Here is a 14246-nt window from a genome sequence, read left to right as displayed (position 1 = left end):
TAGCAAGATGAGAACAGCAGAAATGCCATTTTTATATGTAAACATTATCATGAAAATATAATTTTACAGAGCTGCAGATATTCTTGCAAAACTTTCTGGGAGCTTGGAAGATGTCAGAAGTGTACTTTTAGAATCATCAAAGGCACAGGAGGACTTTGAAGAATTGGTTTGTAAAGGCTCACCGGAGAGTAGTAACAAAACTGGAGCCTGTGTGTCTGATTGTGAAGTCAAACCAAGTAGTAAAAGAGATGACTGTAGACAAGAAACAAATTATAGTTCTGTTGGAAAACGTGATGCCCATCTTAAAGGAAGCATGGACCAAGACTTTGCCATGACTTTAGGCATCACTGAAGAGGAATTTCAGCTGATGGAAGCCATGGGTGAAATGCACAACAAGAAAGATGATGAATCTATTGAGGTGAGCTTTAACCACTAAATACATTCTTGTACACATTCATGCTTATGTAAAGAGCACCTATCATTAGAGTTAAAGTGACATTAAACCCTCAGATTTTTTAACATAAAACAAAACTGTAATGTGTGCCTTACTGTAATCCATGGTAGTTTCCCTTCTCTTTGCTGCTCTTCCTTTTAAATCTGTATCTGTTCTCATGCTCTGCAGAACTTCTGTTTTGCAGCAGACTGCCTTGTCTCAGGAATGGATACACGATGTCTGTGTATTAGTTTCTATAGGCTTGTAACCTGAGCCAGCACTACAGGAAGAGGCCCTGAGCTGAAAAGAGAAGTTCTCCCCAAGCATGAGAAGACATGAGGATTTAAAAGGAAGAGCAGCAAAGAGAAGGGAAACCACCATGGATTACAGTAAGGCACACATTACAGTATTGGTTTATGTTAAAAAATCTGTCACTTTAAGATATGTATTTGTGTCATGTAGCATAACAGGGAACAAAACAGTACTAAATCCACAATCAAGTCGCTCAAATAAAATACATTCTTTATTTTAGAATGAGGCTGCTTTAGCAAGCTACCTTAAAGGCCAAATAAACATTTAGTTTTATTCCACTAAATACATTCCATCAAAAAAAAGTTATTAGTTTTTTTTTTTTTTTTTTTAGAAAACAGCCTCAGTGGAAAAGCCTATGGCTGCCACCATGCTCCAGAGAAAGACCCTTGTTCTCTGTGTAGAAGCAGTGGTCTCTGCAGAGATCCAACACACCCACTGCTGGACCACATCTATAGCTCTGTAATCCGCTCTAGCTATGACTCGGTAGGGGGCATGTCAGACCTCTGCAGAGAGACCACTGCTTCCACACAGAGCAACAGTCCTTCTCTGCAACATGCTGGCAGGACTCAGGCTTTTCTACTAAAGTTCTGGCTGCTTTCTAAAGAAGTTGAACTGAAATATTATGTAAACTTTTTGTTTACATGGAGTTGTAATGTATTTAGCTGATTTCAATTAAAAGTTTAGTTGGGCTTTAAATTTGTACTGAAATTGCTTTTGTGAATGGGGATCAGCCAGGATGCCTCCTAAACACTGTGCAGTCATGATAAACTGCTATAGCAGGCATTTTATTAAAGATGGACTCTGGCCAAAAATAACAAGTTCAAAATAAATAATCCAATAAAAGTTAAAATATAAAAATCGCCTTTTGCTGCAATACCCACCTTAAATTCAGAGCTGCTCCCTTCTTATTTCTTTCGCTAGATGTCTTCGATATGATGCAAATGTCAGGTTAGAATAGGATAGTTTCTGATGTTTTCTGTTGGTTGGATATACTTGGCTAATAATTTCCCATGCACTAAATGTGCTATTAATTTTTCGGTACAAGAAAAAATATTAATTTCAAAGGTTTTAAAGCTAAACTCCAGGTTTCCTGAAAAATCTACACTAGCAGTGGGCCCCCAACGCCACCCCCTCTTCCGCACTGAAAGAGTAAAATGCTCCTTAATTCTAGACAGGCCCTCGTGGTCCTCATGCAGGTCTATTGGCAGCATATACATACCTTAGCATATATTGGCAGCATATGACAGGCCCTCGTGGTCCTCGTGCAGGTCTATTGGCAGCATATATTTAGCATATACTTAGCATATACATCATATATTTAGCTTTCCCTTGCTCTCTCTGCCTATCCACTCACCTGTGAAGAAAATACCCTTTACTTCCAAGTATGGCAAAGTATGTGAATTACTTCTCTTTTTCCTCTTGTGACAGCACTGGTAATTTGCTTAGTATTGTCACATGGAGGTTGGGGGACAGTGCTCAGCCCTCTGCAAGCTTTATTTCCTCTTTGCCAGTGACTGAACAAAGTGGCAGGGAAATGAAGGAAAAACATCTGATGGTGGTCCAGGTATTTAGGCAGACCTGTTGACTTTGCTCTGCATGGACAGATTTCCTTCAAAGTGACCCTGTTACTGCAGGATCAAAACAGGAAAAATAAATTGTGTTGAAATGCCGTAGCGATACTGCTCTTCGGCCACTGCATGTATTGGGCATTTCCATTGGTACCGAATACTTGCTTCCCACTGCATGCAGTGATTCCTTCTGCCACCCCCCTACATCACTAAAGAACATATGAGCTGGCGTGAAGAGCCACAGCATGTGGCAAGGAGAGCAGCTAATACATATGCTGTCAACACATATTTTTGTGTTTCCTTTAAAAATGGTAATTATAAAGCCTGTATATGTAATTTGTCTTTCAGTTTTGACCCTGTAGTTACAGTGTTGGGCTCTGTTTTATTTTACTGTATAAAGCATGCAATGCTACTACTTTGATGACCCTAAATATTCATATGTGTATCCTGTTTGAACTGTACAGTCTGTGCTGTAATGTTGATATGTATACTACCCAACAGGAATATATGGGCATTGATGATGAAATTCACCACAACCCTGGTATTGAGAGTGATGAAGAGTTGGAGAGTGAAATGCTCAAGGTATACATTATCATTTTTAATCAGTAGTTAAAGTGACATTGAAGGCTATTTTTTCCCCCAATGCTGCTGTAAGCACTTATTTGATGCCTCCTTGATGCGATCTTCTTCATTCCACTAATTTTCTACAGTCCCTCCAGCGCTGCTGCTGGTCCCTGATCCAGCGGAGACTCCTAGTGTCCCACGGAGTCTGTCTGGCATGCACGCTCCTGGCTGCGTCTATTCACTTTAATTCTCTTTTCTCCCCTCTACTGCGCATGTGCACACACACTTCCTCCTTTACAGACATTCGGGAGCTGGAAGTTCTGCAGCTGGGAGCGAGCAGCGCTGGAACGGGTAAGTAATTAGGTATTTGCCTACTTTTTTTTTTTTTTAATCTAGTAGTAGATATATGCCCAAAAATATAAATACTTTAATTTTACTTTAAGTTTAAAAATGAATGTTTACTTGTATATACAATTATATGGAACACAACTAAAATACACATGACCGGTGTAATTATTTTATCTTGTAAACAAGTAAATCTGCACTTCTGGAGAAGTGATATTTGTAATAAAAAATTAGATGGATTAAGTTAATAAGTTAAGAATAAATGTGAATAAATATGAATAAATGTGAATAAATAAACCCAAAGCTGCTCTAAGAAGAGGTGAAACCTAGTATGATCGAAAGAATATACTATACTGGCCTCGCCAGAATCACTCATAGCTCACTTTTTTGCCCATACATTTACCTTTAGCGCTTTGTTTCTTTCGATCAATTATTTTATCTTGTTGAAAGTTTAGGGGTAACTACTTTTGAACCAGTGTAATTAGCCTTTTTTTTTAATAAGCTTTGTTTCTTCATTTACAGGCAAAGTATTTTTTTCTTGTTCATTATTTTAATTCAAGTTTAAAACTGTACAGAATTAAAGTGATAAAAGATAAATTTGTTATACAGTATGTAATTTGTGAGAGAGATTTTTTTACAAGGATACAGTACGAGTCAAAAATTTCTTTCATAGCTTCTCTAAAGTAGCACTCCTCCAGAATAAGTTTGACCCTGACCACTTGTTAATGTATCTGTTTAGAGTGAAAATCTTGCATCTTTAGTAATATATCTCTCTTAAAACTTTGCAAACTGTCGCACTTGGCTGCCCAACAATACAGATGCACAGATTTGTAAAGCTGTCGCATAGACCTTTCAGAAGGAGTGGCAGTCTGATTCATTATTTCACTCATTTCCATAAGAAATGTTCACCCTTGTAATTTATATGAATGCACAATAATTTTGGATGTTTATTTATTTCCAAGTTTGTATACATATGTATGCATTGCTGCAGGTTACGAATTTCATGTATAAAGATATTGGGTTTACAATCACAAGTTTATGATCATTTATATTACTGATATTGTAATTGATTGAATTGGGGTGTTTATTTAGTGCTGTGTTTAAAAATGAATAGGATGCTTTGATACTATAACAGGGGCGCCCACAATTTTTCGTTCGGAGATCTACTTTTCAAATGACAAGCTCAATGAGATCTACCAACGAAAAAACACCTGCATTCTGGGGGGGAGAGCATGGTGATGCATTGAAGTCAATGGCACCGCAGCCACGCCCCTCACCCGTAGTGCGATCGCCCGCACCCGGAACGCAGGCACATTAGTGTCTGCGTGCCGGCCCAGTGCGACCTGCAAAAATGCTGCAAGCACTATTTTTGCAGGTTGCACTGGACCGGAATGCAGGCTGGCGATCGCACTGTGGGCGGGGGACATGGCTGCGGTGCCATTGACTTCAATACAACCCCACACCCCCTCCTGCACCTGAACGCAGGGAGTCGGCCGGTTTGCATTCCAGTGCGTTCTAGAGGCGCCCGCGTCCTGTCCTCCTGTGGTGCTCGTGAGGCCGAATCAGGAAGTGATGTAAGTCACATCCTGTTCATTCATAACTGGGGACACAGAGGATTGGTACATATCACTGATCCCCACTGCATACAGATGGGGGAGAGCAGCGGGGATCCAGAGAAGCCCCACGGCAGGAGGACAGGACATCGCGATCTACCAGGGATCGCTTTCGACTGGTAGATCGCGATCGACCTAATGGGCACCCCTGTACTATAAGCTTTCATTCCATTTTTACAGATATACAGTATATACTTTAGCAGTTATTTCATATGTAGTCTAGTAAAAATCCTCTTGGTTACTAAATTTTCAGTCTGTAGCGGATTTGGAAAACAGCCCAGAATATGACACTGGAACAAAATCATTCTCGACAAATAGTAAATATTTGAATAATGCTGTGGATGACGAAGAAGATGAAGGCATCGAAGAGGAAATTGAAGAAGACTGGGGTAAGACCTTCCAAGATTAAATAAAATGTATTGCACAAAATTAATTTCTGCATGTCAGTTTTTGTTGCAGTTAAAGAACAACTGATCTCTGGAAGCCTTGTCAAAGAAAAGAAAGGCATAGAGCAAAGGACTAGTCCCCAGCATTACTTGTGATGTCCCTAGAACTGATCTTTCTCCTTTACTGACTTACAAAGCCTTGGGACATCTTGATAGAGGCAGGATTTTGCTTCCTCATGTCAGAGCCTCCAGCAAGAAGAACCGTGAGCAGCCCAGTAGTAACATCACCAGAAAATCTCCTAAAACGGCAGTCAGTGGTGTGGCCAGTCATATAGGCACAAAGTGACAAGACGTACACTGTACGTCTCCCGTCACGAAGGGGTTAATCTCACACTGCATATATTTAGCTATGAGCCTGCAGGCACCGGAGTTCCTAGGCACACTTGCATACTAATAAGTGCAATGCTATTTTTGAAAAGGTATTCTGGACAAAAGATACTGCTTAGACACAATTATCATTTCAAAATTTTCCCTATAGCATAGTAAATCTTAACTTTTGATTTCAGTTCCACTGTAAAAGTCCAGCCCATACATCTGAGCACATCACAATTGGAAACTGAAATTAATGGCTTCAATTAATTGATTAAGCAATTAAGTGCCCTTATTTTAGACCTCACATGTCAGTAGGATTATAAATCAATTTGTTGTGCTGCAGATTTCTTTTCTACTAATAACTTCATGGGAATTGGCAAATCTGAAAATATTTGTCTGTGTGCACATAAAATAAATAAATATGTATATAGAGGTTTTCCCTGCAATCAGCAGCTTTCTGCATGATCATTCCCTGCCTGGCTTTTGGAGTATCGCATCCAGACCGCGTGGATTGAATGTTGCAGAGACAACCTGGAAGTGATTTTTGGGCACTGAGTTCTGTGTTTGGTCGCTTGCCACACTAGATTCTGGTAAAAAATTAAAACTGTGGAGTGCTTTTCAGGTCCAAAGCCATTGGTATTGTTGCTAAAGTCTGCAGCCTGGAGTCATGCTGTGCTCTTCTGTTAGCCTCTCCTGTCCTCCAGAGTCCTCTTTAGCTTTGTCAATTGTGGCTGAGTTCTTTGTCTCTCTGGTTGGGAGCTTTATCAGAGTCCTACAAATCTTTATGACCCAACTTACTCTCTTTGCTGACTCGTATCACAGAGGCCACAAGCCTCAACAGATTTTTTATCTAATTTGCTGGCCTCTACACTGTGAGCCACAGAGACTTTATCTGATAATGAGTAGCTCAAGTCCTTAACTGATGAGCTCACCCCTAAGGAGTCACAGTCTTCTGCTTCTACTACTCCCAAAATCAAGTAGACCATTTCGGCTGCTGGTGGCTTTTTCCCTAGGGGAGGAAGTAGCTTAGGGAGCTGACTGCTCAGTAAATGTACCTTTCATCTCTCCTCTCTGGTTTTCTGGATCAAGGTGTCCCTGACCATACCCTGTGACAGAATAATTCCAGGGGTTTTACTCCAGCCTGTTCACTGTTCCCAAACTGAAAGGGTGCATTAGTCCCATCTCGGATCTCAGGGCTTTAAATGTGTACATTAGAGTCAAGATATTTCAGATTTAATCCACCAGATCTGTCATCTCTGTCCCTCCACCAGGGACATTCCCTGGCTTCTGTAGACATCCAAGATTCTTTCTTGCACCTGTCCATCTGATGGTCCCCAGTGTTTGCCTTGCTGTGTTCTCAGGGCATCCCCCTTTTGGGATACCTAGAGGACCCCCAGTTGAGGAAACAGTTGATAAAGCGATTTGGATTGACCCTTAAACTTCAGAAGTGATCGCTGGAACTGACTCTCCACTTGGAGTACCTGGGTCTGGTCCTGTACATGTCTTGGGCCAGTCTACCTTTCCCAAGTGAAATTTCAGATTCTTTGGTCTCACGTTTGAACTCTTAAGTACAGAAGCTGCCCAAGTCTCCACATCTGTATTATTGCCTTTTCTTTGAAGGGTATTTGGTTGTCAGAGAAAATTTGTCTCTAATACACCTTCAATCCTCAAGCTTCTGGCAATTTGGCTGTCTCTTCCACATTGGACCTCCCTGTTGGAGGGTTAGCCGATTCTGATTTAGTTAGACAATACTACAGTGGTGACCTGTCAACCATCAGGGAGGAACCAGAGGTCTTTCTGTGGCTAGAGAGGTAAAGCAGATCCTGTCCTGGGCAGAACTTTATGTTCCAGCCCCCTCAGCTGTCTTTATTCTGGACCTCCTGACTTCCAGGTTCAACAACAAACTGGACAGGTTCCTATCCAGATCCAGAGATCCCCTGTGGGGTTGCACTGGTGGCTTTTTGGACTCAATATGTGCTGCTCTATGCCTTCCCTCCCCTTAAACTTCTTTTGTCTGCTCTGCGGGATTGAGATGAAAGTGGTTATCTTAATTGCTGCCTGGTAAGACTTCTGGCAGGTTGTCACTGGGTGATTTATCATCCTGCTTCTTGGTTGATTGCTTTGATGACATGTTTTCTGAATCCCAGATTCCAAGGGACCGGGGGCATCTCTGAATCTGTGATTCCTACGATGCTTAAAGCTAGAAAGTCTACTTCGCGCAAGATCTTTTATCAGTTGTTGTGACTCTTAGGGTTTCCACCCATAGAGCTTCTCCATGAGACAAATCCTCTCCTTCCTGCAGCTGTCTTTGGACCAGCATTTGACTCCCAGCTATCAGATGTCTGCTCTTTCCATTCTGTTTCAGAGACCTTTGGCCCCTCACTCTTTACTTAAAGAAGAACTCCAGGATTTATTCAAACTAACCCTTGCAGTGGTAAGTGCTCATATTGATCTAGGGACGAAAATAAAGAAAATATTCTCGCCCGGCTGCTATACTACGCTGAACTCAGAGGCTGCAAATTAGCAACTGCATGTTCACCCGCAGACACTGAATCGCTCAAGTTGCTGACTGATGAGCTTTCCCCTGAGGATTCCAGTCTTCTGCTATTATAAGTTGAAGGAGACTGTTTCTGTCCTTATGATGCAGTGCACCACACCTTGAAACTGGAGGATCACAATTATGCTTCTACCAGTATCTGGCCTTACCAGTATCTGGACTTACAGGGTCCATAAGGCCCCTAAAACTTTCCTTTAACACCTTTGAGTTGTTGTGTGCTCCTACCTGCTTGATGAGAAGTATGTAGCTTGCGTTATACTGAGCTTAGGGTGACGGGAGGACGCTAGTTTGTGTCCTCCCGTTACCCTAAGGAGAACTATAGGGAAAAGCCCTAACCCCATAGTTCTCCTTTAATCACTGATCACACTAAACTGATGAACAGTAAAAGCGTTTTAATCGTCGCCTATGGGCGTTTTGTGCGATTTTGCGGGCGCACGCAATTTTAAGGCTTGACATGTTTGGTGTCTATTTAACGGACGTGACCCTGACTTTTATGTTTTACTAAAAATATGGGTAGGAATACATGTTTTATAACATAACGTAGGGAAACTTTTTTTTAACATTTATGGCACTTTTTTCATTATATAGTGAAAAAAAAATTATAAAATTCATTTCAGTACAGCGTTGCATGACGGAATAAACGTCAGTCAAAGTATCGCAGCGCTGAACACTGAAAAATGGCCTGGCCAGGAAGGGGGTCTAAACACCTGGTCTTGAAGTGGTTAAAATGAAAACAGTGCAATGTGCAGAAAACATATTATGCAACAAAACAAAGGAATACATGAATGAACATTTAAACATATTCAGTCCAAAAAAATGGTGTCTCATAAACAGGAAAAAAATCCAAAATGTTCAAATGGCGGTATTCTGTGATTCTACATGATAATGAATTGCCGTTACCAGAAAGATGCGATGTTTATGCAGTAATAAATCAGAACGAACGCCACCCCCTCCTTCTTTCATTTATTTCTCCTCTTTCCTGGGAAAAAGAAAACTCAGATTTCTATTTCAAATGGACCTTCGCCCTCTCTATTAGAAAGCTCTGGTGTGCCGTGTGATAATAATTTAGACCACACACGATCCTCTCTCAGACTTTATCACTCAAAGATGTTCCAGGGGAAAGATAAAAAAGAGAGAGCCCCCATAGTGCAGTACTATTTAAATAAGATCTTTTATTAAGATAAAAACACACTTCCAAAAAGGACAAAGGGGTGACAGCATAACATTTCCTTGCAGTGCCAGACGTGGGAGACGAACGCAGACACCTCCCTTGACGCGTTTCGTCTTAGGACTTTTTCAAAAGGGTGTCTGACACCCTTTTAATTGTTGCAGCTTGTCCACATAATGTTAAGATTATTCCAAGTGTAGTTTTTCACAGATATGTCTCAAGTTTGTTTGAGTTAATAATTGACACATTGTTGTTTTAGGGACACAGACAAAGCACAGCAAATCTGCCTATACCATACTTAAAACAAAGGAGCATGTTTATAAAGCAGCGAATGTGACATTTTTACTGTAGGTAAATCAGTCACTGCACTTTAAAAAACAGGCACCAGTAAGATACACAAATGTGTATTGAACGTCATGTTCACTGTTATAAATATGCAACAAAGTGTTGCTTGGTATTTATTTCTTTTAAATTTGTCTTTGTCCAAACAGATCCGTGTCTTCCTGAACCAAATGCTGAGCAAATAGCTTGCTTGAAGACATATTTCGGTCATTCAAGTTTTAAACCGTAAGTATACACAATAGCAATAGTAATAGCAGCATTTTGAGTGTTGTAAAGCTATAATATCAGAAACATTATTATGAAAAAAAACAAATTTTTCCCTAATTAGTAGAGCCTTCTTGTGCAATTATAGAGATTGGGGCACTAGAAAAGCCCTCTGGATCATGCATTATCGACTTCAGCTCTCACACCTTTACATGGACAGATCAATTTTTAAATTTCTGCTATCGGTCTGTTTATCCAGCAATAACTTTGTCACTAAAGATAACACATATATATTTATTTCTGGTACAAAGCATTGCAAAAGTTATTTACAAAGGAAAAAAATACTTTTTTTCCCCATTTTTGTGCTTTTAGTAATGAAATGCTACAAAAAACACATTCTCGAACAAAATCAATAAAAGTGGAAAAAAAAGTGTAAATATTGTTGATTAGAAAGTTAAACAACAACAAAAAAAAAATAATCAGCAAAGTAATTGCTATGGGGAAGCGTTTTAGGTGAACTAAGGGTTAAATAGGAATACCTTTTTATAAATAATATAAGAAAAATATTTTGTCAGGTTCCTTTTAAAGCCAATAAAGCCCGCCGATCGCCTATATGTGCTCGTTCGCGTCCGCCCCCCCTCCCCCCGCGCGGCTGCCGGCGTTTATCATTTAATATAGGGGAAACAGTTTTTTTTTATAAAATTTCGGTAATTTTTCCTTAATATAGTAAAAAAATAAAACCCCCAGTGGTGAATAAATACCACCAAAAGAAAGCTCTATCTGTCCCCAAAAAAGGGTATAAAATTCATTTCAGTACAGCGTTGCATGACGGAATAAATGTCAGTCAAAGTACCGCAGCGCTGAATACTGAAAAATGGCCTGGCCAGGAAGGGGGTCTAAACACCGCGGATGTCAACTGGTTTAACCACCTCCCGGCCGGCCGTTGTAAAAAAACTCTAGATCTGAGCGGGCGTCTTTAGACGTCCGCTCAGCCACGCCCCGTCACGCGTGCCGGGCGGGAAAAGACCAAATTTTAAAAACAGATATCTGCTTCATCAGCTTCTTCAGGGGGTTCCGAGGTGACATTAGGGGTCTTGGAGACCCTTAATGTCTCCATAAAGAGGACCTGTCAAATCTTTTGCTATCACATAGGGGTTTTTATTAGCCCCCTATGTGATGGCAATAAAGTTAAATGGAAAAAAAATAGTTTCCAAAAAAAATAAAAAAATGTAAGTCACAAATAAAAAAACATGCGCCGGGTGCGCATACGTGCGAAAACGATGATTGCGCCCATTACGCCGCACATGTTACATATCGGCCCAAACGTCGCAGTGAGAGCAATAATTCTAGGGCCATCAATCACTGATAACACTAAACTGATGAGCGGTAAAAGCTTTTAAATTGTCACCTATGGCCAATTTTGGGTATGGTCGTTTTTAAAGCTTAACATGTTTAGTGTATATTTACCCGACGTGACCCCGTATTTTATATTTTAACAAAAAATTGGGTAATAATAATTGTTTCCTAACATAATGTAAAAAAACCTTATTTTTTCCTAAATTTTCAGTAATTTTTCTTTAATATAGTAGAAAATAAAACCCGCAGTGGTGATTTAAATACCACCAAAAGAAAGGTCTATGTGTCCTCAAAAAATGGTATAAAATCAATTTCAGTACAGCGCTGCATGACGGAATACATGTCAGTCAAAGTACTGTAGCGCTGAATACTGAAAAATGGCCTGGCCAGGAAGGGGGTCTAAACACCGCGGACTTCAAGTGGTTAAAGTGACACTTCAATCTTAATGTGTCCACTATTACCAATACTGTACTTTATTTGTGCATCACTCAGCTGTAGATCCTCAAATAATTTCTCAATTGGTGCCGACACTGTCCTTCCTTCTGGAGGGTGCCTACTTTTGTTCCCCATGGTCCCTGTGTGTGTGTGTGTGTGTGTGTGTGTTTTTATAAAGTAGTCACCGCTCCATGCTCGCTCCCATGATGGACTACAATCTCAATATTAGTTTACTTATTTGTATTGAAGTTACAGCCTAGAAGGTGGGGATCACTACAAAAGCTTCACATTACACTGAGAGGAGATTTAATCTGCAAATCACTAAATAAGCACTGCACAGGACAGTACTGTGCTGCAAAGCAGCCACTATGTCAGCAGGATGGTTCATTCTTCAGTGCACACTCTTGAGTCATGCCACTACTATAGCCCATAGGAACTATTAGCCCACTCTGGACTCAGTTTTAGTGCTTGATATATCAACAATAATTGCTGAAGAGCAGTCATGTGAAAGCAAAAACATACGTAAAAAATACTGTACTGTGCAATACATGCACATTTAACCATGTGTTATCCCTTTCAAGACCTAGCAAAATGTTGGTGACATACCTGTTAATCTGACAGAAGGGCACTTGGCTCCCAACTTCCAATTGGGACTGAATGGTATCAGCCCTGCCCATGCTCATTTGCTAACCCACCCTCACTATCAAATTATCTACATTTAAGGGACTAATTCACTTGCAGTCCAAGGTAAGAACTACAAGGACTAAATAGACTCCTTGGCATAACGCAAACTGCACATTACAAAGGACAGCTCTTAAAGGATGCCATTTCTACAGACAGAAAAATTAGATGATTGAATGCAGTGTTAGTTAGTTAGTTAGTTTTGTCACATTCTAAGTAAGCAAATCAAATTCATAAGCACTTTACTTTTAGTGTTTATTGTATTTATTTGATATAACTGGTTTTTTTTTCATTTATTTTATTTCATCATATAGACTACAAAGGTGCCAGATGTTGCACTTTCAAAAGCAAGTCAGAAATGACCATTTAGTTACCCTCACAGGTTCACGTGCTCCCTTTAAGATAAACTGAGTGGACCTTCTGACTTTAGCATACTGTAGTTGCAGTGTTTCCTGGATAGCATTAGTGACTAGCAAATGTTGCCTGGAGCTGCTTTTAATGACTAGTTTTTTTAAATATCATTTATTCTTCCATCCATGGCTTTTTGCAGTCATAATGATAACATTTCTTCTTTTACTTAGAGTTCAGTGGAAAGTCATACATTCAGTTTTAAAAGAAAGAAGAGACAACCTTGTTGTCATGGCAACAGGTAAATGCATTATTATGCAGCGCTACTCACAAGTAATAACAGTGTAAATCGGTGATTTCTATAAATGGTCTCTGTAGTCAACCTCTGCATCACACTGGTGTGGGGGGAATCAGGCTTTTGGATGCAGCTTCAGTCACATTCTATTTCCTGAGTCTTTTTGGAGGGAGGGGATGTGCAAAATCAAAAGTAACACAGGGATTTCAAAACAGGAGGAAAGTTATAGCCCTGCCTTAGTTACACACACTTATTTATATTGTTTATGGTTTTTGTTGTACCGCACAAAATATTTATTAACAGGGTTATTCACAAAAGGGTGAAGAGTTTGGAGAAGACACGAGAAGTGAACAATCTATGACAACATAGCTGAACTGGAAAGTGAGCTGAATTGGAGAATTTTTCCAAATCAGCTATGTTGTCCTAGATTGTTCACTTCTCATTTCTTCTCCAAACTCTTCACCATTTTCTGAATAACCCTGCTAGTTTTTTGGATAAGTGATTCTTTAATTGTAGTGAAAATCAATCAGTTACACATCCAATCAAGAATTGAAGGAAACCTGCTGACAAAAATGTGGAGGCTGTTATTACTAAACTCCAGCAGAAATGCTAATTGTCTAGATGCTTCTGGCTTCAGTTCTTTCTAAATTACTGACCCAGGACAAATGTGCAGATCCAGAAAATCAGATTGAAGTCAGAACGCCTTATTTACTTGTTCCAGGTCAGTGATTTAGAAAGTACAAAAAATATCAAATCTATAGCCAGGCGGGGAGTGGCCCAGGGACAATGGCGGTGTAAGGTGTGTACACCTGTAGCTCCCACACCTCGCCTCAACAAGCATGGATTGAGATAGAAGAAACCGACAGCAAAGAACAGACCTGACTGACCTGACCGATAGAGTCCAAGACCAAGATTGCACTGATCTCTGTGAACCCCGCTCTGGCCGATAACATGGGGAGGAGCGGGAAAAGAAAGAAGAAGACGCTGTCGGAGCCCACGGACCAGGCGGTAGACATCGGGGCGTTTTTCCGGAGAGCGAACGGAACGCTCCCCCGTGGGTCACCTGATGCTGACACGGGGTCAAGCGGAAACACGTCCCCATCCTTCGTGTCAGGGACAGGGGGAAACGCTAAAGATCCGAGCCGTCGGGAGAGGTCGGAACCGAGCAGCGGCGTTACTAGTGCCACAGACTCCCCTACCTCCCCAGTGTATCCACGAGGATCTGGGGAGGAAACGGTGGGTTCCCCGGCCACAAGGGACAAGCTGG

The 14246-nt window shown here is 40.6% G+C and overlaps 1 protein-coding gene across 1 annotated transcript in view; it reads left to right on the top strand.

The window, feature by feature from the left end:
• The window catches only part of WRN (Werner syndrome RecQ like helicase), a 127922-nt gene that overhangs the window by 20097 nt on the left and 93579 nt on the right, over positions 1-14246 (top strand). Inside the window, exons 9-13 of the mRNA XM_018570636.1 lie at positions 70-418; positions 2815-2895; positions 5089-5224; positions 9810-9885; positions 12918-12985. Of these exons, the coding sequence (XP_018426138.1) occupies positions 70-418; positions 2815-2895; positions 5089-5224; positions 9810-9885; positions 12918-12985 (710 nt within the window). The remainder of the gene's footprint in view (positions 1-69; positions 419-2814; positions 2896-5088; positions 5225-9809; positions 9886-12917; positions 12986-14246) is intronic.

This window comes from Nanorana parkeri, unplaced genomic scaffold (genome assembly GCF_000935625.1).
Source record: "Nanorana parkeri isolate BGI_ZX_2015 unplaced genomic scaffold, ASM93562v1 scaffold1564, whole genome shotgun sequence".
Classification (NCBI taxonomy): domain Eukaryota; kingdom Metazoa; phylum Chordata; class Amphibia; order Anura; family Dicroglossidae; genus Nanorana; species Nanorana parkeri.
This window is presented reverse-complemented; position numbering and strand designations above follow the sequence as displayed.